The 25,769-nt window shown below is 38.7% G+C and overlaps 1 protein-coding gene across 1 annotated transcript in view; it reads left to right on the forward strand.

Moving 5' to 3' along the window:
• Positions 1-24,079, forward strand: part of Aggf1 (angiogenic factor with G-patch and FHA domains 1) — a 29,427-nt gene extending 5,348 nt beyond the window's left edge. Inside the window, exons 4-14 of the mRNA XM_048331189.1 lie at positions 730-900; positions 4,519-4,707; positions 7,207-7,531; positions 9,074-9,185; positions 9,524-9,575; positions 12,496-12,597; positions 14,481-14,646; positions 16,731-16,813; positions 19,104-19,231; positions 21,591-21,690; positions 22,762-24,079. Coding sequence (XP_048187146.1) covers positions 730-900; positions 4,519-4,707; positions 7,207-7,531; positions 9,074-9,185; positions 9,524-9,575; positions 12,496-12,597; positions 14,481-14,646; positions 16,731-16,813; positions 19,104-19,231; positions 21,591-21,690; positions 22,762-22,962 — 1,629 coding nt within the window. The 3' untranslated portion in view covers positions 22,963-24,079. The remainder of the gene's footprint in view (positions 1-729; positions 901-4,518; positions 4,708-7,206; positions 7,532-9,073; positions 9,186-9,523; positions 9,576-12,495; positions 12,598-14,480; positions 14,647-16,730; positions 16,814-19,103; positions 19,232-21,590; positions 21,691-22,761) is intronic.
• The last annotated feature ends 1,690 nt before the right edge of the window (positions 24,080-25,769 follow it).

Raw genomic sequence — 25,769 nt, forward strand, 5'->3', positions numbered from 1 at the left:
AGCACTGTAACCCAAAGCAGCATACACAGCTTTCCTCACAAGTAAATATTTTAATGCTTCCTGTATGTTAAATATCCTGTAATTCAGACTTCTGAATGTTTTCTGTATATTTGGTGCTGGGGAATTGAAACCAGGGCTTCATGTATACGAGGCAAGCACTCTTGCCACTAGGCCATATCCCCAGCCCTTCTGAATGTTTTATACTTCAGGTTTTAGAATTTGTTTGAGTCACTCTTCAGTGTGAACCATGCCATTTTATCACTTTCTCTGGGTTGGAGGCATGGCTCAAGTGGTAAAGGACCAAGCAAGCCAAGTGAGCTTGGCTTCAACTTTGGTACCACAGAAAAAAAGTCATTGAACGTATAGTTATTGAACAATTTAACTTGTTTTATAGAATATATCATGTTTTATTTTGTAATATTTCTCTATGGTATCATTGATTTTTGACTAATTGTTACTCTTTAATGTCTTTAAAACTGGGTCAGAGGGCTTGGGATCCAGCTCTGATAAAGCACTTGCCTAGCCAAGGCCCTTTATTCAGTCCTCATCACTGAAGAAAAGCAAACCTGCATCAAAGTTGACTTAACATTAGTTAGGATTCAAATTAGAATTGCTAGTTATCTTTTCCATTGTAGAAATTAAAGCCATTTTTAAATGTAGCTCTAAGTCTGTTTATTGTTTCAAATGCTATCAACATTTTGTCTTATTTAACATGCTTGTCTTTTGTAGGAGACAGCGTCTGCATTAACAGCAGAAGGAGAAGGTGCATCCTTAGAAGGTTCATCATTAGCTGAAAGTTTGAGAGCTGCAGCAGAAGCTGCTGTATCGCAGACTGGTTTTACTTATGATGAAACTACTGGACTGTATTTTGATCATAGCACTGGTTTCTATTACGATTCTGTAAGTATCTCAGACCTTTTAAATACAGAATTATATATTTATCTGCCTGATAACAAGCATTAAGCCCTGTGTTGAAGTAAAAGACAGCAGGAAATTGCCTTTAAAAATTATAGTTGAAACTGATGCTGGTGGCTCATGCCCGTAATCGTAGCTACTCAGGGGGCTGAAATCTGAGGATCACAGTTCAAAGCTAGTCTGGGCAGGAAGTCTGAGAATTGTATCTCCAATCACCAAAAAGCTGGAAGTAGAGCTGTGGCTCAAATGGTAGAGTGCTAGCCACAAGCTAAAAAAGCTCAAGGACAGTGCCTAGGCCCTGAGTTCAAGCCCATGACTGGCAAAAACAAACACCCCCTCCTCCCCCCCAAAAAAAAACCCCACCAAAAAACAAAAAAAACCACTTGATTCAAGCTACTTGACCAAAACAATTGTCAAATAGCGTGTGATGATGTTACCCTTCTAGGTTTTAACTAAATTAATTAATATAGATTTATATTTTAGAGATCTGATAAAAGAGATCATGCAAAGTAACAGACTAAAATGATAAATCTTTCAGTAAAAGGAGATTAACTGTATTGTAAAATGTTTTAAGACCCTAATACTAATACTTTTTTAATCATAGAACTTATAAGGAAGCAAAGTTGAGATTTAAGAAAAGCGTTGCTTCAAGTGTTTATCTTTATGAATATGCTATAGACCACAGAAAGAGTCTTTTCTTCCTTTCTAAAATTTCAGTCCATTTGTTTTAAGATAGCATGTGTCTTAGGTTGTCTTTTATTCTTGCCTCAAACTCCTGGGCTTAAGCAGTGATCTCACTTGAGGCTCCCACATAGCTGAGACTGTATGTATAAGTGCATTCCCCATGCCCAGCTAGGGGGAGTTTTCTTGAGTTCTCAGCTGTGTGTTTATTATTGATTTAAGGTTTTATATTTTGTAGCTTTCAGGCATTTCTTAGAGGATCTATTTTGGGCTAAATACATGTATATATATGTAGATTGGTTGTCTTTCATGCACAAGGTGTTAGGTTCCTTCTCTGGGACTACAAAATAATAAGTATTTAAACATTGGTCTGTTAGTCCATTGGTCTGTTAGTCTGCTAGTGGCTCATACCTGGTGGCCCCTAGCTACTCGGGAGGCTGAGGTCTGAGGATCATGGTTCAAAGCCAGCCTGGGCAGAAAAGTCCCTGTGAGACTTTTATTTCCAGTTTACTAATCAAAAACTGGACATGGGGCTGGGAATATGGCCTAGTGGCAAGAGTGCTTGCCTCCTACACATGAAGCTCTCTGTTCAATTCCCCAGCACCACATATAGGGAAAATGGCCAGAAGGGGCGCTGTGGCTCAGGTGGCAGAGTGCTAGCCTTGAGCGGGAAGAAGCCAGGGATGGTGCTCAGGCCCTGAGTCCAAGGCCCAGGACTGGCCAAAAAACAAACAAACAAAACAAAACTGGAAATGGGGGCTGGGAATATGGCCTAGTGGTAGAGTGCTTGCTTCCCATACATGAAGCCCCAGGGTCCGATTCCACAGCACATTTATAGAAAAAGCCGGAAGTGGTGCTGTGGCTCAAGTGGTAGAGTGCTAGCCTTGAGCAAAAAAGAAGCCAGGGACAGTGCTCAGGCCCTGAGTTCACGCCCCAAGACTGTCAACAAAAACAAAACAAATAAATAAAAACTGGAAATGGCGTTGTGGCTCTAAGTGGTAACTAGCATTGGGCTATGGGCAGTACCCAGGCCCTGAGTTCAAGCTCCATGACTGATAAAGTTTACCATGCTAGTTACCAATGGCTCACACGTGTAATCCTACCTATTCAGTAGGCTGAGATCTGAGGATTTTGGACCTATTCAGTAGGCTGAGATCTGAGGATTTTGGTTCAAAGCCAGCCTAGGCAGGAAAGTTCATAAGACTCTTATCTCCAATAATAGTAAAATCATTGATGAAGAGATTGCTAATTGACAATGGTAACTAATAGGGAGAAATTTATATTTAAACTTATCAAAAGTTATTTCCAGGAAAATAATTTCCATTATTATTTTTTGTCATTTATCTTTCCTTCTAACATCTATAAATAGTTATGTTTCTTTTTTCTTTTTCTTTTTCACTGACCATAGGGCTTGAACTCTGGGCTTGGGAGCTGTCCCTTAGCATTGTGCACAGAGCTAGGGCTCTGCCACTTGAACCACAGCTCCATTTGCAGTACTTTGATAGTTAATTAGAGATGAGTCGCATGGATTTTCCTACCTGGGCTGGCTTCGAACTGTGATCCTCAGGTCTCAGCCTCCTGAGTAGGATTACAGATGTGAGCCACCAACGCCCAGCTTACACAGTTACATTTCTAAGCAGATTCAGAATTTGATGTTTTGCCACTTTCATTATGCTGGCTGATTTAGTTTTATTTACATTAAATATTGTTTTTCTTATATTTGAAAATGCTTCTATGTTGAGTTGACAGACCCCCATGGATTTAAAAAATTGTAAGTTGTAGAAGTCTCCTGATTATTGGAATTAGAAAGCTCCATTCAGAGAAAGATGATGAGAACTTTTAAATATCTATGTAAGAAACCTGCATAACGAGAAGTGGGCACCAGTAGCTCATACCTGTAATCCTAGCTCTTCAGAGGCTGAGATCTGAGGATCGTGATTTGAAGAGACTGGGTAGGAAAGTCTGAGACTTATTTCCAATAAATTACCAAAAAAGCTGGAAGTAGAGCTATGTTTCAAGTGGTAGAGTGCTTGTATACATTAGAGATGATAACTTACAATAGTATTATTGTTAGAAAAATATATATTGTTCTTTTTCAGGAAGTTTTAGTTGCTCAATCTCAGTATATCCTAAGATGTTTTCAAATCTAGTCTGCATGGATTTATGATGTAATAAAATGTTCAGTTAAATCTTGGTTATGGAATACTGGCCAGTATCTAATTATAACAGGTGATTACATAATTTTATCTTTCTAGTATCTAAACTGCTACAATTAATTTGTGCCTGGCTTCTTTACTCATAAATCTTATTTCTTTTACTGTAGAATGAATGTATTAGTGAGCTGAAGGGACAGCTCAAAGATAAAACACTTAGCATATGTAAGGCCCTGGGTTGGCTCCCCAGCACTGCAAAAAAGAAAAAAGTAGTGGAAATATTTAATCACACTTTTGCATGTTATGTTCTGTTATTTATAAGCATAACTTTATCATACTGTCTTTGATTACTTTAATGTACTTAAATCTTTGTTTTATGACGTGGAGGAAAGGTTTGGGGCCATATACTACCAAACCATGACTGCAGTCAAGCCTGAATGCTTTCTTATGAAGTTGTTCTGATACATGTCTTAGTATTTATTTTCATGTCTTTAAAAAGTCTCTTGTTAGTATTGTTTGTTAATGTGTTAAGTAAGCTAAACTATATGAAATTGCAGTTTTTTTATAATGTTAAAAATATTCAAATACTGGCAGTTTCATTTGGTGCAAAATAATATTTAGATTTATTTTCAAATGGAAGTTAAAGATTGTTTTTAGAATATGTTTTAGAAAATAAAAGTTTTATCTTTAAATTATAATTGAAAATATTATTGTTAAATAGATATCTACTATGTTTGAATGTATTTGACATTTGTTCTTGTTTTGAAAGGAAAATCAACTATATTATGATCCTTCCACTGGGATTTATTACTACTGTGATGTGGAAAGTGGCCGATACCAATTTCATTCTCGGGTAGATTTGCAGCCTTACCAGACTTCTAGCACAAGGCAAAATAAAGATAGAAAACTGAAGAAGAAAAGAAGGGATCCAGATTCTTCTACAACAAATGAGGAAAAGGTAATGTTTTAAATTTTAATAATTTTGATAATTTTTAACATAACCAATTTTTTTTTTTATAAAAGCAAAAATCAGGGGTTGGGAATATGGCCTAGTGGTAGAGTGCTTGCCTAGCAGGCATGAAGCCCTGGGTTTGATTTCTCAGTACTACATATATAGAAAAACCCAGAAGTGGCGCTGTGGCTCAAGAGGTAGAGTGTTAGCCTTGAGCAAAAAGATCCAAGGACAGTGCTCAGGCCCTGAGTTCAAGCCCCAGGACTGGCAAAACAAACAAAAAAACCAAAACAAACAAAAACACAAAAAAATCATTCTATAACTGGGTTTTTAAGTTTGTTCACTAAGATCAGAATTCACTAACCAAGGAGAGTTCAATGGAACAAAGATGGACTTTTTCATAAATTCTCAATCATTAGAAATAGAAGGCATTTCTTAAAGTTTGAAGGAGGTAGGTTTGGAACAGATAAAATATATTGTGTTTTATAATTTGAGCCTAAATGGATAAGTCAACGTCATTTCACAATTTACCAAAGAAAAACAGTTTGTGCTGGAGGCCTGTGACTCATGCTTATAATCATAGCTCTTCTCAGGATGCTAAGATCTAGAGGATTACAGCTTGACACCAGCTTGGAGAGAGGGTTTTTTGTTTTTTTTTGCCAGTCCTAGGCCTTGGACTCAGGGCCTGAGCACTGTCCCTGGCTTCTTTTTGCTCAAGGCTAGCACTCTGCGACTTGAGCCTCAGCGCCACTTCTGGCCGTTTTCTATATATGAGGTACTGGGGAATCGAACCCAGGGCTTCATGTATACGAGGCAAGCACTCTTGCCACTAGGCCATATCCCCAGCCCCTGGAGAGATGGTTTTGACTCCATCTTCAAACTAGTGAACAAAAAGAAAAGAGAGGATTAGGGCCTAAGTGGTAGATTGCCAGCCTATTCTCCAGGACCACCTAAAACCAAAGTCACAGTCATAGTTTGTAAGTTGACATAAATACAAATTCAGCTGTTGGTCATGCTGAGTGTTTTCCTACCTACCAAATTAACATTTATTTTAAAAATCCATTCCAATAGCCAGATACTGGTGGTTCACGCCTATAATCCCAGTGACTCAGGAGGCTGAGGATCGTGGTTCGAAGCCAACCCCAGGAAGAAAAGTTCATGAGACTTATATCTCCAACTAAGCACCGAAAAACCTGGGAATAGATCTATGGCTTAGGTGGTAGAGCACTAGTCTTGACCAAAAAAAATCCCCAAAACCCAAAACAACAAACTCAGGGGCAGTACTAGGTCTTGAAGTCAGGGCCTCTTTTTTTCCTGTAGTTACCTTTCAGATAGGGTCTTACATTTTTGGTCTGGGCAGACCTAGACTTCAGTCTCCTACTTAAGCTTCCCATGCTGTGGGATTACAGGCTTGTACTATGAAGACTTTTGTGTGTGTTTGTGTGCTAGTCCTGGGGTTTGAACTCAAGGCGTGGGCACTGTCCCTGAGCTGCTTTTGCTCAAGGCTAGCACTTTACCACTTGAGACACAGCTCTACTTCTGTTTTTGTTTTTTGATTTTTGTTTTTTTTGGTAGTTTATTGGTGATAAGAATCTCAAAGACTTTCCTACTTGGGCTGGCTTCAAACTGCAATCCTCAGATTTCAACCTTCTGAGTTGGACTACAGGCATGAGCCACTGGCACCCAGCTTACTACACTTTTTGTCTGGGTTGGCCTTAAAGATCCTCCTGATCTCTGCTTCCCGAATAGCTGGGATTACAGATGTGAGGTGCTGTTTTCGGCCTATATGGGTTTTAACTTAAATTTTGGAGGGTGAATAGGCTGATTGTGTGTTTTTTAATATTTGTAAAGTTTGTAATCTGTGATTAAAAATTTTTATTTCTAGTTATTTATATTTTTAAAAATCCAATGAAAGAATTCTTATACATACACAATATTTGTTTTCCCTTTTTTGACATGTAAATCATTTTATTTATGCTGTATGTTGTTCACAGTTAATTAGTAGGACAGGAGAATAGAAATTGAGCATATTCATGTAATCCCATATACTCCAGAGTCAGCAGTTTGAAACTAGAGATTGCAGGGTTGGAGAACCAGAGCATCACACTTTGAATGTAGACTGGAAAAAAGTTTAGTGAGATTGTCTCAACAAAAAAGCTTGGTATAGTGGTCTGCAAGGGCATTTGATCCCTGCTCTGTGGGTGGAATTTGATCTCCTAAGTAGCTAGGATTGCAGGCATTGCCACCAGCAAACAAGCTCAGGAACAATGCCCAGGCCCTAAATTCTAGCTCCAAGACCAGCATGTACACACTGATCCATGGCCCAGTGGTAGAGCCTAGCAAGTGTGAGATCCTAAGTTCAACCTCAGTACTGCCAAACTGACAGTGGTGTTACTTTTTTATTGTTCATACATTGTTACTAATTTATTGAAACTTTAAATAAGGATATATGATCATGATATTTAAAATTATCTGTCTTGCTTTTGCCTATCTACCTCTTTTCAGGATTTGAATTCAGATAAAAAGTCCTCTAGTGTTGAATATATGAACTGCAGTGAGGCAGAAAATTGTGCAAGTGGGAAAAAGAAGGCCAAAATAGACTTTCATTACAAAAATATTCCCTCTAAATTCACCATTGCAGTTAGTGAAAACTCTTTAGAATCTCCTCGGAAAGAGATTTCTAATTCAACTTCATTTAAAGATGAAAAAATCATAGAGAGTGACAGTGAGCCAGAAGAAGGTGAAATCACAGACTCTCAGACTGAAGACAGTTGTAACGAAGATGCTAGCAGTGAAGACAATGGAGCTATAGAAGAAACGGAGGAGGAAGGTAAGCACCTGATAGCTATAAATGAAAAACCCACTTGGGTAACCGTAAAAGAAAGAATAATTATAAATATTGGTGGCTCACCCAGAACACTTGTCAGGAAGTAAACATTTTGAAGACACTAATCAAAATTATGGAGAGACCCCTTGGCAGTTTTAGAAGGTAGAATGTGAATAAATGATTAATACATGAACCTTAAGGTCTCATTGAATTGAATAGCTTCAATAGCATCATAAAATGACACTTCCTAAATTCTGACATCTTTATTAGGGCTGTTTCAGTGGGTTAGGTGTTTATAGCCTACTTTTGAAGTTACAGGGCAAATAAAAAATTACTTTTGAAAGGTGCATCTTGGGCTGGGAATATAGCCTAGTAGCAAGAGTGCTTGCCTCCTATACATGATGCCCTGGGTTTGATTCCTCAGCACCAGATTATATAGCAAACAGCCAGAAGTGGCGCTGTGGCTCAAGTGGGCGAATGCTAACCTTGAGCAAAAAGAAGCCAGGGACAGTGCTCAGGCCCTGAGTTCAAGGCCCAGGACTGGCAAAAAAAAAAAGGTCTTGCTTTGAAAGGTGCATCTCATGAATTGTTATGTAGATTCTTTGGTGACTATAACTTCTGTGTGTATGTGCTGGTCCTGGGGCTTAAACTCAGGGTCTAAGCGCTGTCCCTGAGCTTTTTGGCTCAAGGCTAGCCCTCTATTATGTAGTTAACTGGAAATAAGAATCTCATGAACTTTTCTTTTCTTTTTTTTCTTTTTCTTTTTTTGGCCAGTCCTGGGGCTTGGACTCAGGGCCTGAGCGCTGTCCCTGGCTTCTTTTTGCTCAAGGCTAGCACTCTGCCACTTGAGCCACAGCGCCACTTCTGGTCATTTTCTGTATATGTGGTGCTGGGGAATTGAACCCATGGCCTCATGTATACGAGGCAAGCACTCTTGCCACTAGGCCATATCCCCAGCCTCTCATGAACTTTTCTGCCTTGTCTGGCTTTGAACTATGACCTCAGATCTCAGCCTCCTGAGTAGCTAAGATTATAGGCGTGAGTGTTGACTTTAACAGTTTTTACTTGAAGATACTAATACATTAAAATATAGGATATCATTATAATAAGTGAATTCCTTTTGTTCTTTTTTAAAGTCTATAATTTTTCTTATTTTTAAAAATGGACCTAATATGAGCTAAAACAATTTTTAAATATTTGGGTTTTAATAGTCTAAGAGCTTAAAAATTAATTTTCTTTGCTTCTGTGATAGATGCTGAATAGATTGCATACTTTTGAGTATTTTAGAATAGTGTAAAGCCTTGTTTCTATATGTAGCATGTAGCAGAATTGAAGAAGTTTGTTGAAGCCAAAAATAAGGTTTTTTTCCTTTGTAGTGCTGATGATCAAATCCAAGGCCTCTCCTATGCTAGGCAGGTGTTCTGTAGTAGCTATACCTCCAGGTTTTGCCAATACATTTTTGCCTAATGGATGCCTCATAGTTACGTATGTGAAAATTTTTTCATAACATTTGAATTAATGTTTTCCCACTTCTTTCCTTGGCAGATGCAGAAAAAATTTGGCCTCCGTGTATTAGAGTAATTGTTATTAGATCACCAGTGTTGCAGACAGGATCTCTTTTTATTATTACAGCTGTAAACCCGGCTACAATTGGAAGGTAAAAATGCTTAATTTTGTTATGTCATTCTTTTACTTACTTCTGAAAGGTTTGATGGAGCATGTATTGTGTATCAAGCCCTGTTCTAAGTCCTATCACTACAAAAAGGACTAGGGCAAGATTTCCACCTGAACAAAAAGCACAATTGGAAGAGAAAAAAGACACGAGCAAATAGTTGGAAATGTAGAAGAGCAGAAAGGGCAGTATATCATCAGGAGACTTGTGATAGACTTGCATTTTATTTTAACATTCATCTAAAAAAATATACTTACCATGTCTCTCGTTGTGTCTGTATAAGTTTTGAAATTCTAAAGACTAAACTTGACTTAACTCTGCAGAGAAAAAGATATGGAGCATACTCTCCGGATCCCTGAAGTGGGTGTCAGTAAGGTAAGATCTTTAATTTCTCAAGTATTGCTCCCTAGGGAAAACAGGTCATTCCATTAAGAGCAAACATAGAATGTGGGCCTGGTGGAACAAATCTGTAATCCTAGCACTTGGAAAGTGGACTCAGAATGATTTTGAGTTGTGGCTAATTTGGGCTACATAATGAGACCACCAGTCTCCCTTTTGTTTTTACTTAATGGAGTATAAGTGAGCCTAAAAAAGACTATGTGATTTTTGCCTATTTGGAATGAAGCTCACTTTTCATTATTAGTGTGAAGGTCCAGTTTATATCACTTTTCTGAAACTCTTTTGAATGGGAAATCTTTATTGTCTATTTTGCTTTATTATGACCTTTGATTATCTTGCTTCCAAAGAAAACTCAATGTGTAACTTAAGTATTAAATTCTTTACTGCTTCCAGTCAATATGTAGGTAGTTCTGTAGTCTCATTTCTAGTTTTTTTTTCTTTTCTTAGACTAATATCCACTGAAGGAGTCGATATTTTATTGGAAAAAATCAGCTTAACAGCTTGTGTAACACATATCCCGATAGGTGGCAAATGCTAAATTAAAGAAATAACTGATATTAAAAGCAAAAAAATTTCAAAGTAAAACAAACACATTTAACCATTAGAAGGCTGAGTTTAAAGTAAAATAAGCTGCGTTGGTCACTCATACCTGTAATCTTACCTACACAGGAGACTGAAATGTGAGGATTGTATTCAAAGCCAGCCCAGGCAGGGAAGTCCATGAGACTCTTCAATTAACCAGCAAAAAGCCAGAAGTGGCACTGTGGCACAAGAGGTAGAGTGCCATCCTTGAGTGAAAAAGCCACTTGAGAGTATGAGGCTCTGAATTCAAGCTCCAATACCAGTACTAGGTAGATCGAAATAAAAGGCACAGCAAAACATCAACAATGTATGTGACAACACATCTCCTTTATATTTAGACAGTTAAGGTTCAATTTCTGAAAGCCTGTAGTGATACCAGTAGACAAGTGATCAAAGAATGAACGAGGGCTGGGGATATGGCCTAGTGGCAAGAGTGCTTGCCTCATATACATGAGGCCCTGGGTTCGATTCCCCAGCACCACATATACAGAAAATGGCCAGAAGTGGCGCTGTGGCTAAAGTGGCAGAGTGCTAGCCTTGAGCAAGAAGAAGCCAGGGACAGTGCTCAGGCCCTGAGTCCAAGGCCCAGGACTGGCCAAAAAAAAAAAAAAAAAGATACAATGGGCCAGGATTTCAGTTTTCATTGAACATGTGGACTAAGTATCATTGTAGGGAGCATAATTTAGAACAGCTTGCTTGAGTAGGGTTCAGCAGTGTGAATGACTTGATATGGTTGTTCCGAGCCTACCAACTGATAAAAAAAATAATACAAAGAACATAAAGAGAGTTGGAGGTGTGGCTTTGTTGGAAGAGCACTAGCTAGTGAGTGAAAGCATCAGGTAACAAATTTGAGTCCCAGCCTCAGACCTTAAAATATAAAAAAGAACATAAAGGTTTTCAGTAGTAATAAGAAAAATACAAATTAAAAATACAGCAAAGCCTTCCATTTCACATCTGCTATGATAACAAAACTAAAATTCTCACAATACCAAATTTTGACTCTGTGCAGCAAGAACTCATAGACTGCTGGTGGGTACCATATATTTGGGAAGCAATCTGGAAATACCTAGTTTGAGATTTGCATAATTTCTGACTTACCAATTCCATTCCTAGGTGTTTACCCTAGGAAAGTACTTATATACAATGGAAGTCCATATATATAAAGGCTCAAAGTAATTTTTTTTTTTTTTTTTGGCCAGTCCTGGGCCTTGGACTCAGGGCCTGAGCACTGTCCCTGGCTTCTTCCCGCTCAAGGCTAGCACTCTGCCACTTGAGCCACAGCGCCGCTTCTGGCCATTTTCTGTATATGTGGTGCTGGGGAATCGAACCTAGGGCCTCGTGTATCCGAGGCAGGCACTCTTGCCACTAGACTATATCCCCAGCCCCTCAAAGTAATATTAAAAAAATAATAAAACCCAAGAAGAACCTGGTTGTTTTAGAAAAATAGGTGGTTCATTATACCCATACAATGAGCTATTGTTCATCAAACTGAATACTGTTGTACCCAACGAAAGGATGGATTGCATGACACAATGTTAAGATATAGTGACAACATCTTTGGGATAATCTGTTCTGAATATTGAATATCTCGAAAACTCTGAGAAGTCCTTGGGTATTTCAGATCACTATTTAATAGTAAGAATTTTTAATGAGCAGTGTGGTGGCACACTCTTGTAATCCCAGCTACTTGAGAAACAAGTACATAAGGATCCCAAGTTGGAGGCCAGTCTGGACAAAATTAATGAGATGGCAAATACAAAAAGATAAATAATGTTGAGCGTGATGGCTTACTCTTGAATCCCTGCTACTCTGAAGGTAGAGTTCAGGTGCAGCGGTGATTGTTTGCGGTTTCAGCTGTGCAGGAGAACATATGTTGGAGAATTACAGTCCAGGTCAGCCCTGGCAAAAACACAAGACCCTACCTGAAAAATAGCAAAGCAAAAATGTTGGGAGCACAGCTCAAGTAGTAGAGTACCTGCCAAACATACATCAGGCCCTAAGTTCAAATCTTGGTACTGCCAAAAAATAAATATACATAAAGAATTGGGAGGTGTGGCTCACATAAACAACATCCTCAATTCAGTCCCTTGTACTACAAAACATTTTTATGATATGTACAGTTAACTTTATAGATGAAAAAATTTTCAGTTGTATATAGAGTTAAACCATTTAAGAAAATGGAAAAGGCAGAATATGTCTTAAATTATTTATTGACGTTTGAATTATGAAACTAAAGTCCACCTCACTATCATACAGAATGTTATCTGTGATTTAGAAAAAAATATACTTTATATTGTGATTTTTCTCTTAAAAGTTTCACGCAGAAGTTTATTTCGACCATGACTTACAAAGTTATGTCCTTGTGGATCAAGGCAGCCAAAATGGCACAGTTGTTAATGGGAAACAGATTATTCAGGTGAGTGTACATGTATTAATTCCCTGTACTTTATTAAAACTAGCTGAATTTTAAAAAAATTATTTATTTGGTGCCAGTCCTGGGGCTGTCCCTGAGCTTTTTTGCTAATGGATACTGCTCTACTGACTTGCCACCGTTCTACTTCTGGCTTTTTGGTATTTATTTGGAAATAAATGCCTCACAAACTTGCCTGCCTAGACTGGCTGTGAACCATAATTCTCAGATCCTATTCTCATAAGGAGTTAGGATTACAGGTATGAGCCATCAGTGCCTGGCTTAACTAAACTGACTTCTTATGTATGTATGTGTGTATGTATGTATGTATCTATCATTTATTTATTTTATTTTTTTGCCAGTTCTGGGGCTTGGACTCAGGGCCTGAGCACTGTCCCTGGCTTCTTTTTTGCTCAAGGCTAGCACTCTACCACTTGAGCCACAGCGCCCACTTCTGGCCTTTTCTGTGTATGTGGTGCTGAGGAATGGAACCCAAGGCTTCATGCATGCTAGGCAAGCACTCTATCACTAAGCCACATTCTCAGCCCCTTGATACTTCAGTTTGACTCCATATCCGTGTGTGTGTGTGTATCATATATATATATCATATATATGTGTGTATATATCATAAATATATATATTCTATGGTACTAGGTGTTAAAACTCGAGCGTCACACGTGCTAGGCAGGTAGTTCCAGTCTTGTTCGCTTTAGATATTTTTGGGGATAGGATCCTGCATTTTTGCCTGAGCCAGCCTGCAATATCATCTTTGTATTTGTATTTACTGTAGCTAGAATGAAGCATACCCAACTACTGGTTGAGATAGGGGAGGCAGAGATTGGGAGGATCAAGGTTCAGCACAGGCAAAATTATAGTGAGACTCAACAAATGGATCAGATATGATGACTGACTCATGCTTGTAATACAAGATACATGGGGGGCACAAGTAGGAGAATCAAAAATCATTAAGACTATATACATTAACAATAAAGCAAAAAGGCCAGGAGTGGTTTAAGTGGTAAAGCACTTGCAAGCAAACTCAAGGCTCTGAATTCAATCTCTAGCATTGTCCTCAAAATAACTTTTAAAAATGTTATGCTCTAAATAGCTTTACAATTCAGGAATAGCCAATAAGGCATAGATACATAATTATAAATCAATAGCTAACAGCTAAGTATCCTTAATTATATACTTTTTCTACCCATTTCTGAAAATGCCAAATAACACATTTGAGCTTGAACTTTGATCTGAACCAAACAGTATAATAACTATGGCATAAAAAAATAAAAGGGCTGGGAATGTGGCTTAGTGGTAGAGTGCTTGCCTAGCATGCATGAAGCCTTGGGTTCCATTCCTCAGCACCACATAAACAGAAGAAGCCAGAAGTGGCTCTGTGGCTCAAGTGGTAGAGTGCTAGCCTTGAGCAAAAAAGCCAGAGACAGTGCTCAGGCCCCTAGTCCAAGCCCTAGGACGGGTAAAACAAATAAACAAAAACTGAAGTATCAAGAGTTAAAAAGGACAATATAATGTATTTATCCCTTTCTCTTAACATTTCATCTTTCTGACTGATGGTTTTGTTCTGGTAGGGTTGTGTGTAGAGATAAGGAGATTAATGGAGTTTGATAGGGTACAAATTTTGTGTGTGTGTGTGTGTGTGTTTAAGTGATGCTAAGGTTTGAACCCAGGCCTTTGTACATGCTAATCAATGTGAACCATACCCTGGATAACACACCCCTAGTCCATCCTTTCTATGTGTCCATCAAGTTGTAGAAATGTGAGCCTCTGTGTCTGTTTCACTAAGAATCATTTCAAATGCTTATTATAATTAGATAGTAGACATAAAGTAGCCATGTGTGACTGCTGTGGGCTTTGAAAATTTTCTCCCTTAGCCAAAAACAAAATCTGATCCTTATGTACTTGAACATGGAGATGAAGTGAAAATCGGAGAGACGGTGCTTTCCTTCCACATTCACCCTGGCAGCGAGACCTGTGACGGCTGCGAGCCAGGGCAGGTCAGAGCTCACCTTCGCCTTGATAAGAAAGATGAGTCTTTTGGTATGTGGAACATACTGTTGTTCAGTATGGGTTTGACTCACCCCTTTTCAGAATATCTACTAAGTGTGCTTAAGGTATCAGTTACCAGTGTTGTAGTGATATATGAGGTTCTCAGTTTTATGTGTGCTTGTCCTAGTAATGGTTGTATTTCAGAGAATATTCTCATAAGACTAGGCCTCATAAGTCTGGCCTAATTGACTAGGTTTGTAGTTGACTTTCGTATGTGATAATTTAGCTAAGACTGCTTTCTGACTAGAGGAAAGATACTATTTAGCTGTTTTTGATGATTAGATGTATGCTAAACGACCTTTTAAGATCAAATGTGCTTGAAAATTGCTATTTAGAAGTTGTATTTGTGATGGGGTTGAGCCCAGTGCTAGAGAAGCACTTGGGCACTAAGCTATACCCTCTGCCATAAGAGAGTCGATGTTACATTCTTATACAAAAGAGTGATAAGCCAGGCTCCAGTGGCCCGTAATTCTACCAACTCAAGAGGTTGAGATCTAAGGATCTTGAAATCCGCATGTGCAAGAAAGTCTCTGAGACCCTGTTTCCAGTTAACTAGCAAAAAACCCTGCAAGTGGAGCTGTGGCTCAAGTGGTAGACTGCTAGCCTTGGACACCAAAGCTTAGGGATAGCACCCATGCCCTGAATTCAAGCCCCAGGACCATCACAAAAAAAAGAAAAGATAAATGTGAGAGATAATGTAGGTGTTACCTTGATTCAGTCATTCCATAGTGTGTGTATACAGTATGTTAGAGTTATACAATTGTGTTGTAATTGTATTATATTATGAATATTGATATGAACATTAAATTATCCAGTATGTATATTTTTATTTGTCAATTTAATGTACAACTAATATAATTATATATCATAAACAACACTATATATATAATTTTTAAAGTAATTACAAATAAAATTGCTTTTTTTTTGTGGTACCAGAGATTGAACTTAGGGTTTCTTATATGCAAAGCACTTGGTGTCTGCTTGAGCTATATGCCCAGACTACCCTTGTCCTATAATACCAACATAGAAAATAATGGATTAGAGCATTAAAAGTTACTGGTGATAATATCTTCTTTCTTATTGATAGTTGGTATTGGTATATTGTCTGTATATTCTAACTTTTTATAGCACTCTAGGGAATAACCAGAGTGTTTAGTTCACTCAACTAAAACTGAAAATTTAAAATAAGATATTTGAAGTAGTAAGAGGCACTCTTTTTAAAATTATTCCAGTTTTTCCTGTAAATATGAAGTATGCATGCTTATTTCTTTTCTGGTACTAATTTGAAAATGAGTACATCACATTATTATTATTATTATTTTGCCAGTCCTGGGCCTGGGACTCAGGGCCTGAGCACTTTCCCTGGCTTCTTTTTGCTCAGGACTAGCACTCTGCCACTTGTGCCACAGCACCACTTCTGGCCTTTTTCTATATATATGGTGCTGAGGAATCGAACCCAGGGCTTCATGTATATGAGGCAAGCACTCTTGCCACTAGGCCATATTCCCAGCCTCTACTTCACATTATAGTATATAACATAATTGTTGAGTTCTGTGATTTTTATTTTTATTTTGTGCATACCAACAACTTCTTTGGAAAATGTACTATTTCACATTTGATATCCTATTACAATAATCTTAGTGAACATTTGAGATGTATATTCAATTGTTTTGTTTCTTATTTTTTGTGCTGGTCCTGTGGTCTGAACTCAGGGCCTAGCCAATGTCCTTGAGCTTTTGTGCTCAAGGGTAGCAATCTACTACTTGAACCACAGGTCCACTTCCATCTTTTTTTTTTTCTTGGTACTTAATTGGAGCTAGAGTCTCACAGACTTTACTGCTCAGGCTGGCTTAGAACTGAGATCCTCAGATCTCAGCTTCCTGCATAGTTAGGATTACAGGCATGTGCTATCAGTGCCTAGCTTCTGTTTCTTTTATATCTTCATATAATCTTTGATTTTTGGCTTGCTTTCCAAGTAGTCTTAGCCTCCAAATACTGTTGAAAATGACAGTATTTTCTACAATCTGTCAGATTCGGTGGAATAACTTTATCTAGCCTCACTTTTTCCCTCTTAGTTGGCCCATCATTAAGTAAAGAGGAAAAAGAATTGGAAAGAAGAAAAGAATTAAAAAAAATACGAGTAAAATATGGTTTGCAGGTAAGGATGTGTTATTATTTCATATGTTGAAGTGTATATCTTATTTTTAATTAGAATGTCTCCAGATAGGCTGGGTACATTATATATAATAAAGGGCTACTTAGTATGATTTTGATCTGGTATGTATATAATAATATACTAACTAGGTTGATGTAGAAAATTATAATGGCCTACATTTCAGTTGACATTCTGAACTTCAAAATACTTGCATTAAGATGCTGTAGAAGATTTCTGATTTCAAGACATAAAGTATAGTGGTTAATCACTGTCATAATTAAAACAATGTTGCATCTGATGCAAATGGCATCATGTATTAGATGAATCCATGTATTATATATAGAAGACTTGATTTTCCACAAATGTTTAAGGGCAGACTGGTGGAGAAAGTTGTTTTGTTCTTTTTCAATAAATGGTGTCAGAATAGATGGATGGTCTTGTGTCAAAGAAAGAAAAGTAAGATGACCTGAAAATACTTCATGTGTGTACATATAAAATGTAAGATTAGCTGAGTACTGGTGGCTCACACCTTTAATCCTAGCTACTCAGGAGGCTGAGATCTGAGGATGGCAGTTCAAAGCTAGCCTGGGCAGGAAAATCCATGAGACACTTATCTCTAACCACCAGAAAACAGAAGAGCTGTGTCTGAAAGTGGCAAGAGATCTGAACCAACACTTTAAAGAAATATGAATTAAAACCATAGTGAATTGGGTGCTAGTGGTTTATACCTGTATTCCTACATACTCAGGAGGCTGAGATTTGAGTGTCTTCGTCTGAAGCCAGCCCAGCGTGAAAACCCATGAGACACATCTTCAATTAAGTACCACAAAAGCCATAAGTGGAGCTGTGGCTCAAGTGGTAGAATGCTAACCTTTATCAAAAAAGCTCAAGAACACTGTTCAGACCTTCCTTGAGTTCAAGAACCGGGATACACACACACACACACACACACACACATGTGTGTGCGCACGCATGCTCACACTCATGCTCACATTCTCCAAAAAACCAGAACAAACAGCACTACAAATCTGTTAGAATGGCCTATAAACTGACTATATCAAATGTTGGGAAAGTTGTTACTGAAACCCATACACTGCTAGTGGGAATGTAAACTAGTGTATTTGCTTTGGAGAACAATTGGTAGATTTTCAAAAGTGAAAGGCCATAACTAATGGTGTGTAACTTAGTGTCCCTAATGTGTGTGTGCCTAATAGATAAAGTCCTGGTTTTGATCCCCCTGCAAAGAAAAAGGAAAAAAAAAAGTTAAAGGTACACTTATATGATTCAGTCATTGCACTTCAAGTTATTTACCCAAGAGAAATACCAGTCAGTACGTTTGACACTAAACAAATCATCACACTACTTTTGTTTGTAATAACCCTAACATGGAAAACTCAGATATTCAAATTAGGTAAACCTGTTGATAGAAGCTCTAACCTAGATGAGTCTCAAAATTAACTATGAATGAAAGACAACAGACAAAATGAGTATACCTAACAGTATGCTTCCACCTGTGAACTGTGCTGGTTTTTTACCCTGAGTGCACTGAGACAAAACACCCTCACAAGTTGGGTGTTGAATTAATCTTATATATGAAATTGTGTACAAGTAACTAGCTTCTATTATCACAGTGTGAGCCTTTGCCTTATTTATTTATTTTTTTTTGGCCAGTCCTGGGCCTTGGACTCAGGGCCTGAGCACCTTCCCCGGCTTCTTCCCGCTCAAGGCTAGCACTCTGCCACCTGAGCCACAGCGCCCCTTCTGGCCATTTTCCATATATGTGGTGCTGGGGAATCGAACCGAGAGCTTCATGTGTAGGAGGCAAGTACTCTTGCCACTAGGCCATATTCCCAGCCTCTTTTGCCTTATTTTTAAAATGGCATTATATGTTTCCCTTTCTTGAAATAGTATCAAACTGTTTTAGGTCCTTTGAAGCTTTCAGTTCCTGAAAATTAGAAATAGTTTTTTTTTATTTTACTAGAGCCTAATGGTTCTTTTTTTCTTAATACTTGTGCTTCATCTGACAATAAAAGCACATAACATTAATTAAAATGCATTTAATTCTGTTATCTCATTAACATTTATATGTTGTGGTACAAATTAAAATAATATAAAAATTTCAAAAAGGGTAGAAAAAATTGCGTATTTAATAGCACAGTTGTCTTTGTGGCGTAGTTTGTTTTTAATTCATGTTTGAAGAATTCACATGGACCCATATTTGCTAAGGAAGACAAAGGCACAGCAATTACCTTTATTCATTTCCTTTTTTCCCCTCTTATTTGTGTTTATTAAGAACACAGACTATGAAGATGAAAAGGCTCTGAAGAATCCAAAATATAAAGACAGGGCTGGAAAACGCCGGGAGCAGGTGGGAAGTGAAGGAACTTTCCACAGAGATGATGCTCCCGCATCTGTTCATTCGTGAGTATGGAGTGGTGTTGCTTGACACATTCTTTGTTCTGTAATTCTGTGCATAATATAGTTGGACATATCAGGCAATATACTCTGATAGCAGCCTTGCAAGGATATATTCAGACAAGATGGAAGCACTATATGTATTGTAATATAGCATCCCATATACATGTGCACATTACATGCATGACTCTTTCCTGACACTTAATTGTGTGAACTAGGGTTGGGAATGTGGCCGAGTGATAGAATGCATCGAAGCCACAGGACCGGCAAAAATAAAAAATAAAAATAAATAAATAAATAACAGTTGTGTGAATTATACTCTCATGTATGTAGATGCCAAGATTAGTAAGAAATGGTTATTTTGTAGTTATTTCAATACTCATACTTGTTTGTATTTACTCTGAAATACTATTTTACTTTACCTTTTTTTGTTGTTGTTGTGGGGCTTGAACTCTGGGCCTGGGAACCATCTCTGAGCTCTTCAGCTCAAGGCTAGCACTCTACCACTTGAGCTATAACTTCATTTCCGGGGTGTGTGTGGTGTGTGTGTGTCTGTGTAATTGGAGATAAAATCTCACAGACGGGGTGTGTGTGTGTGTGTGTGTGTGTGTGTGTGTAATTGGAGATAAAATCTCACAGACTTTCCTGTTCAGACTGGCCTCAAACTATGATCCTCAGCTTCCTGAGTAGCGAGGATTACAGGCCTGAGCCTCCCAGTGTCCTGCTAGTAATTTTTTCATAACAGTGCATGAACTAACAGTGTATTTTAGAGACAGATGTATTGGAATATAGTGTTAGATCTGTGAGTCTCACATAAACGAATACATAGTACTCTGGACCTCAAACTTGCTAGATAGGCTCTCTACTGCTTGAGCCATTTCCCTACACCCCCCTCCCCCTTTTGCTTTTGGCAGTACTGGGAGTTTAACTCAGGGTCTCCCACTTGAACTCAAGGCCTGGGCACGATCCCTGAGTGTTTTTCGTTCAAGGCCAGCACTCTACCATTCGAGCCACAGCGCCACTTCTGGCTTTTTGCTGGTTAATTGGCAATAACAGTCTCAGGGACTTTGCTGACTGGGCTGGCTGCAAACCTTGATCCTCTTCAGACTTCTGAGTAGCTAGGATCACAGGCTTTAGCCACCGAATAAATGGCTTGTATTGGTTATTTTCAACAGAGGGTCTTTTCTATTCCCCGGGGAAGCTAACCTTCAGTCCTCCTTGTGCTTCCCTGTATGTGGGGAAGACAGGCACACCCTGCTGTGTTCACTTGTTATCCTTTCTCCTAGCTGGGATGGCAGGTGCAGGTCATCAGGCCCAGCCATTGGATGAGATTGACTTTTACAGACTTTTTGCCTGAGATCTCAGACCTCAAACCGCTTATACCTCATCCCACATAGCTAGGACCATAGGCACATGCCTCGATGCTCTGCTTTCTGATAGTGATGGTGTCTTGCCAATCTGCTGCCCTTGAACTTAATACAGTCTCTGCTTCACAGAGTAGCTGGGATTGCAATCATGAGCATAACAGCTGGCTCAATTTTTTTTTTCTTTTGTATTGAGTATTTTATTGCTGGTGAACATGAAGAGTAGCTCCACTTCTGTGTGTTGTTTTTTTTTTTGTTTGTTTGTTTTTTGCCAGTCCTGGGGCTTGGACTCAGGGCCTGAGCACTGTCCCTGGCTTCTTTTTGCTCAAGGCTAGCACTCTGCCACTTGAGCCACAGTGCCGCTTCTGGCCGTTTTCTGTATATATGGTGCTGGGGAATCGAACCCAGGGCTTCATGTATACGAGGCAAGCACTCTTGCCACTAGGCCATATCCCCAGCCCCTTCTGTGTTTTTTTGTTTGTTTGATGGTGGTAGTTTTTTTGAGTCGTTTATTGGAACTAAGAGTCTCAGACTTTTCTTGTTGTGGCTGATGTGAAACTGCAATCCTGGGATCTCAGCCTCCTGAGTAGCTAAGATTATAGGTGTGATTTGAAGCCAGCTTGGGCAGGAAAGTCTCTGAGATTCTATCTCCAATTATACCCCACCCCCCAACCCCAAATCCAACCTGTGGCCCATGAGGTAGTGCCAGCCATGAATGAAAAAGCTAAGGAACAGTGCCCAGGTCTTGAGTGAAAGACCCAGTGTGGCATGTGTTTGCACACACATACACACACACAATTGCTAGTATATTACTGCAAGAATGATCTTGTACATGTCATTTGGTGTAAATACACGTTCTTTTCTACTAGGAAAAGTATGTATGTTTAGAAGTGGGCTGTGTTTCAACTGTTTTTCTATAGTAATTGTTTTATTTTTACTCATGAATTGATGTGTAACCTAAACGTCATCTTGTAAGTCAGTTACTGTAACTTTTCTTACAGTGAAATCACTGATAGCAACAGAGGTCGGAAGATGCTGGAGAAGATGGGCTGGAAGAAAGGCGAGGGCCTCGGGAAGGACGGTGGAGGAATGAAAACTCCGGTATGGCCTGTGTTTTGTTTTTTAATTCATTATTTTCTTACTGTGTGTGGTAATGCACCAGGCGTTGCTTAAGTAGAGGGTGTATTTGCAACTAGAACAGACACAGTTACTGCCTTTATGGCTTTTGCAATTAACAAGTGTGTTTTTTTTTGTTTGGCATTTTTATTTTGGGAAACCCTCTTTAAACTTTTTTTCCTATAACAAGGCCATGATCTTAAATGCTGTTTCCTCAGCCAGAGGTTCTGTATTGTGTATCTTTGTGGTGCTGGGAATTTTACCCAGGGTCTGATCACCTAAGCATGTGCTGAACACCGAGCTCCATCTAAGTCCTTACAGTATTTTTACCAGCATCCTTGCTGTGCTTGGTATTGAACATTGCAGGAATAATTAGTGTAAGTTTCTGTACTGGCTGGAGAATCTGCTAGGTTCAGGAATCAGAGCATGCAGCGTGCAATACAGAGAATAGTTTCTGGAAACAAATATAATGGTTTAGTCCTATACTCCCGAGGCTAATAGGATGTTCCAGTTATCTTCCACAAGAAACTTAATGGAGCAACCCCACCCTAGAAATTTTATGGCCGTTACTTGGTACCTAAAGAACTAATAGATGAACGTGAGTACGATGCTAGTTTTGGCATTCTCATTGAGGCAAGGTGGAAAGAACGCGTGTTTTCTATAGGTTAGAATATATATGTGGCCTGTTGTGTCTTTAGGGTAAGTTTAAACTTCCATAGGTGAAGATGGGATTGATAAGGACTGTTTTCAAAGATGTGACAAAGATACAGTCCATGAGCATGGTGCCTTTCCTAAAGCACTCTCAGTCAGGGAAGTTCTCTCCTTGTTCTGTAGAGAGTTAGCTGTGCTTAGTGACTGACAAGACAATTTACGAAAGTGTGTTTAATTAAATTCTATGGAAAATGAGATGCATATCTTAGTGCATTTGATGGGGTCTTTCCTGTACATCAGTATTTAAGAAATCGGAGAAATATAGTTAGAATAGTAACTTGGACACAACAAACCTCACTGTGCTGAGGTTCTACAGTAAATTTTTTGCTCGATTTTTGGTAACAGATCCAGCTCCAGCTTCGGCGAACACATGCAGGCTTGGGGACGGGCAAACCATCCTCGATTGATGATGTTCACCTTCTCCAGAACAAGAACAAGAAAAACTGGGACAAAGCTCGAGAACGGTTTGCGGAAAACTTTCCAGAAACGAAACCACCAAAAGATGCACCAGGGCCCATGCCTTGGGTAAAAGGAACTGTGGAGTGAAGATCTCTCATGAGGATAGTTCATACCTTTTTTACAAAAAAAGTTTGGAAACTTCTATTGCCAAAACTTTTCTCCCCAGGAGTCAGTGAGATGAGGGAACTGTATTACAGTTAACCTCTTATGATTCAAAAATGTATAATAAAGTATGATTTGCAGCTTTTAGAAACTCTATTTTTTATTTAGTTTTAAATTTTCCTTTTTCTTCTGGTGCTAGTACTGGGGCCTGAGCTCGGGGCCTCATACTATCACTTTGGTTTTTCATATAAGGCTGGTGCTCTTCCACTTGAGCCACACCTCCATTTCTAACTTTTTGCTGGTTAGTTGGAGATAAGAGTCTCAGGCATTTCTGCCCAAGGCTGGCTTCAACTATGGTTCTCAGATCTCAGCCTCTAGAGTAGCTAGGAGGTATAAGTAGCTCACAGGGATGATCTACTGCTTTTTTAAACTAATAAGTATGAACTGAAGAAGTTATTCACTGAGTTATGCACTGAGTGGACTGAAGTTCACAGGACATGGAGGAGTGGGTCAACCATTATTTTACCTGGTTACTTACAACCCCCCATAGAAGAACTAGCTGTGTTAAGCAAACTTCCTATAACTGCTAATGACTTAAATGTATGTTTGTCTTTGTCTCCATGCAGTCATTGTTACAAGATGCACAGCAGAAGAAACACCAAAAGCATATAAAAAGAGTCCTGATTATATGTGTCTTTGTTTATGCTCATTAGAACTTAGATAAATGTGGAGAAAACCTGGGTCCTGGTACATAAACTTTATTATCCTTGAAGTAGTTGAAGAACTGATGAACAGATGACATGTTGTAGAAAAGTAGTCTTTTATTATTTTCTTCTATGAAGAATGTTGATTTGTACTACATACTCAGCATTTACATTTGGTCTGTTTCCTAGCTGACGAAATATTTAGATATGAATAACTGAGTATAGTATTAACTTATTTGGTGTACTAGCATTTATAGTTTTGATAAAATACCATTGCGGGCAATGGGGTTGTGCCAGATAGGATTTCTAATGCTAAGGACTTCCTAGCCAAGATCTCAAAGATATTTATTGGAAAATGTCCTCAATTGCAATAAAAAACATTTTTACCATTTGAAAGACTGAGTTTGTTGAACCATGACTTAAATATGTTGCTCTAGTTTGTGTCTGCATCCAGGTGGAAGTGTCCTCTGTGGTTTGGCAGTAACAGAGAAGAGCAGCCTCCAGTGCCGGCGATGAGCGTGGCGAGGACAGGTGCTGCCGTGTGGCCTCTTAGCACCGCTCTTTCATTTCTGTCCAACTGTGTGCTGGGAAATTATTATTCAAGTTGACTCTGTTTTGCCTCCTCCATCTACTGGCAGAGAAATGTATTTAGAAATGAGAAAAAGAAAATTCTGAAAACAAAAACTGCACAGTAAGAAAGGTAACTCGGAAAAACTACTGGTTAGAATTTCCCGACTACACGGTGTATGAAGTAAAAGAGGAGGAGTGGAGGACAGGTGCGTTACAACCGGAGGTGACACAGATGGCTGCCGTCAGGACCCTGAAGGCTTATGGCAGGGTAGTTAGCCCTATAATTTCTATTTTTGATAATGTATTTCTCTGTGTCTTTCCTGCCTATCTACATAAATGTAAGACTTGGAGGCAGGAGAAATGCCTGCATCATTTCCTTTTTTTTTGCCAGTCCTGGGCCTTGAACTCAGGGCCTGAGCACTGTCCCTGGCTTCTTTTTGCTCAAGGCTAGCACTCTGCCACTTGAGCCACAGCGCCACTTCTGGCCATGTTCTGTATATGTGGTGCTGGGGCTTCATGTATACAAGGCAAGCACTCTTTGCCACTAGGCCATATCCCCAGCCCCTGCATCATTTCCTTTAAAAGAGGAAACAAAATTATTGATCTGAATATGATTCTGGTACTCAGAATAGGAACCATGTAAGGTCTTCAAAATAGATTTTGCTTCTGGTAACTCTTAATTTCCTGGGCTAGTGTATGACTGTCTACTCTTTTTATTTGAATCATTACATTGTTGAAAGTGGAAAACTTGCTGGGCACCATTGGCTCATGTCTATAATCCTAGCTACTCAGGAAGCCGAGATGTGTGGATCACAGTTCAGAGCCAGCCTGCACAGGAAAGTCCATGAGACTTTTATCTCCAGTTAACCCACAGAAAATGAGAAGTGGCGTTGTGGCTCAAAGTGGTAGAGTACTGGCCTTGAGTGAAAAAGCTCAGGGACAGGGAATCCCTGAGTCAAGTCTACAGTCACCCCCAAAAAAATGAGAACTTGAAAATGATTTTAAAAAATTGAAATCTGTATAGTATTACATTAGTAAACTCTTTATAGATTCAAAGTCTCAGGACCACACTATGTAGCACTTAATGTACTGAATAATGTCTGTTAATAATGTTTATCTGACATATCTCTATTGAACAGCAAATGAGAAGATTTATATGTAACCAGTTTATAAGTTGTAAAAGTAGATAAATGTGAGCTTCTGTTAAGAAGCACAAATGTTTTATACTGTTTGGATAATGCATAAAATGTTTATAATATTTTAAATAGCAATTTATTCAGTGTACATTTGCTCATTTAAGAGTTTTTAAGTGCTTATGTAAAATAGAGTGAAAAGTTGCTGAATTTTAAGAAAACTGGCATCTTATACTTTTGCCAACGTTATAAATTGGCAAAATAGAAAACTTAAAGAACTATCCACATTGGGCTGGGAATATGGCCTAGTGGCAAGAGTGTTCGCCTTGTATACATGAAGCCTTGGGTTCAATTCCCCAGCACCACATATATGGCCAGAAGCGGC

Source organism: Perognathus longimembris, chromosome 22, assembly GCF_023159225.1.
Source record: "Perognathus longimembris pacificus isolate PPM17 chromosome 22, ASM2315922v1, whole genome shotgun sequence".
Taxonomy (NCBI): Eukaryota; Metazoa; Chordata; class Mammalia; order Rodentia; family Heteromyidae; genus Perognathus; species Perognathus longimembris.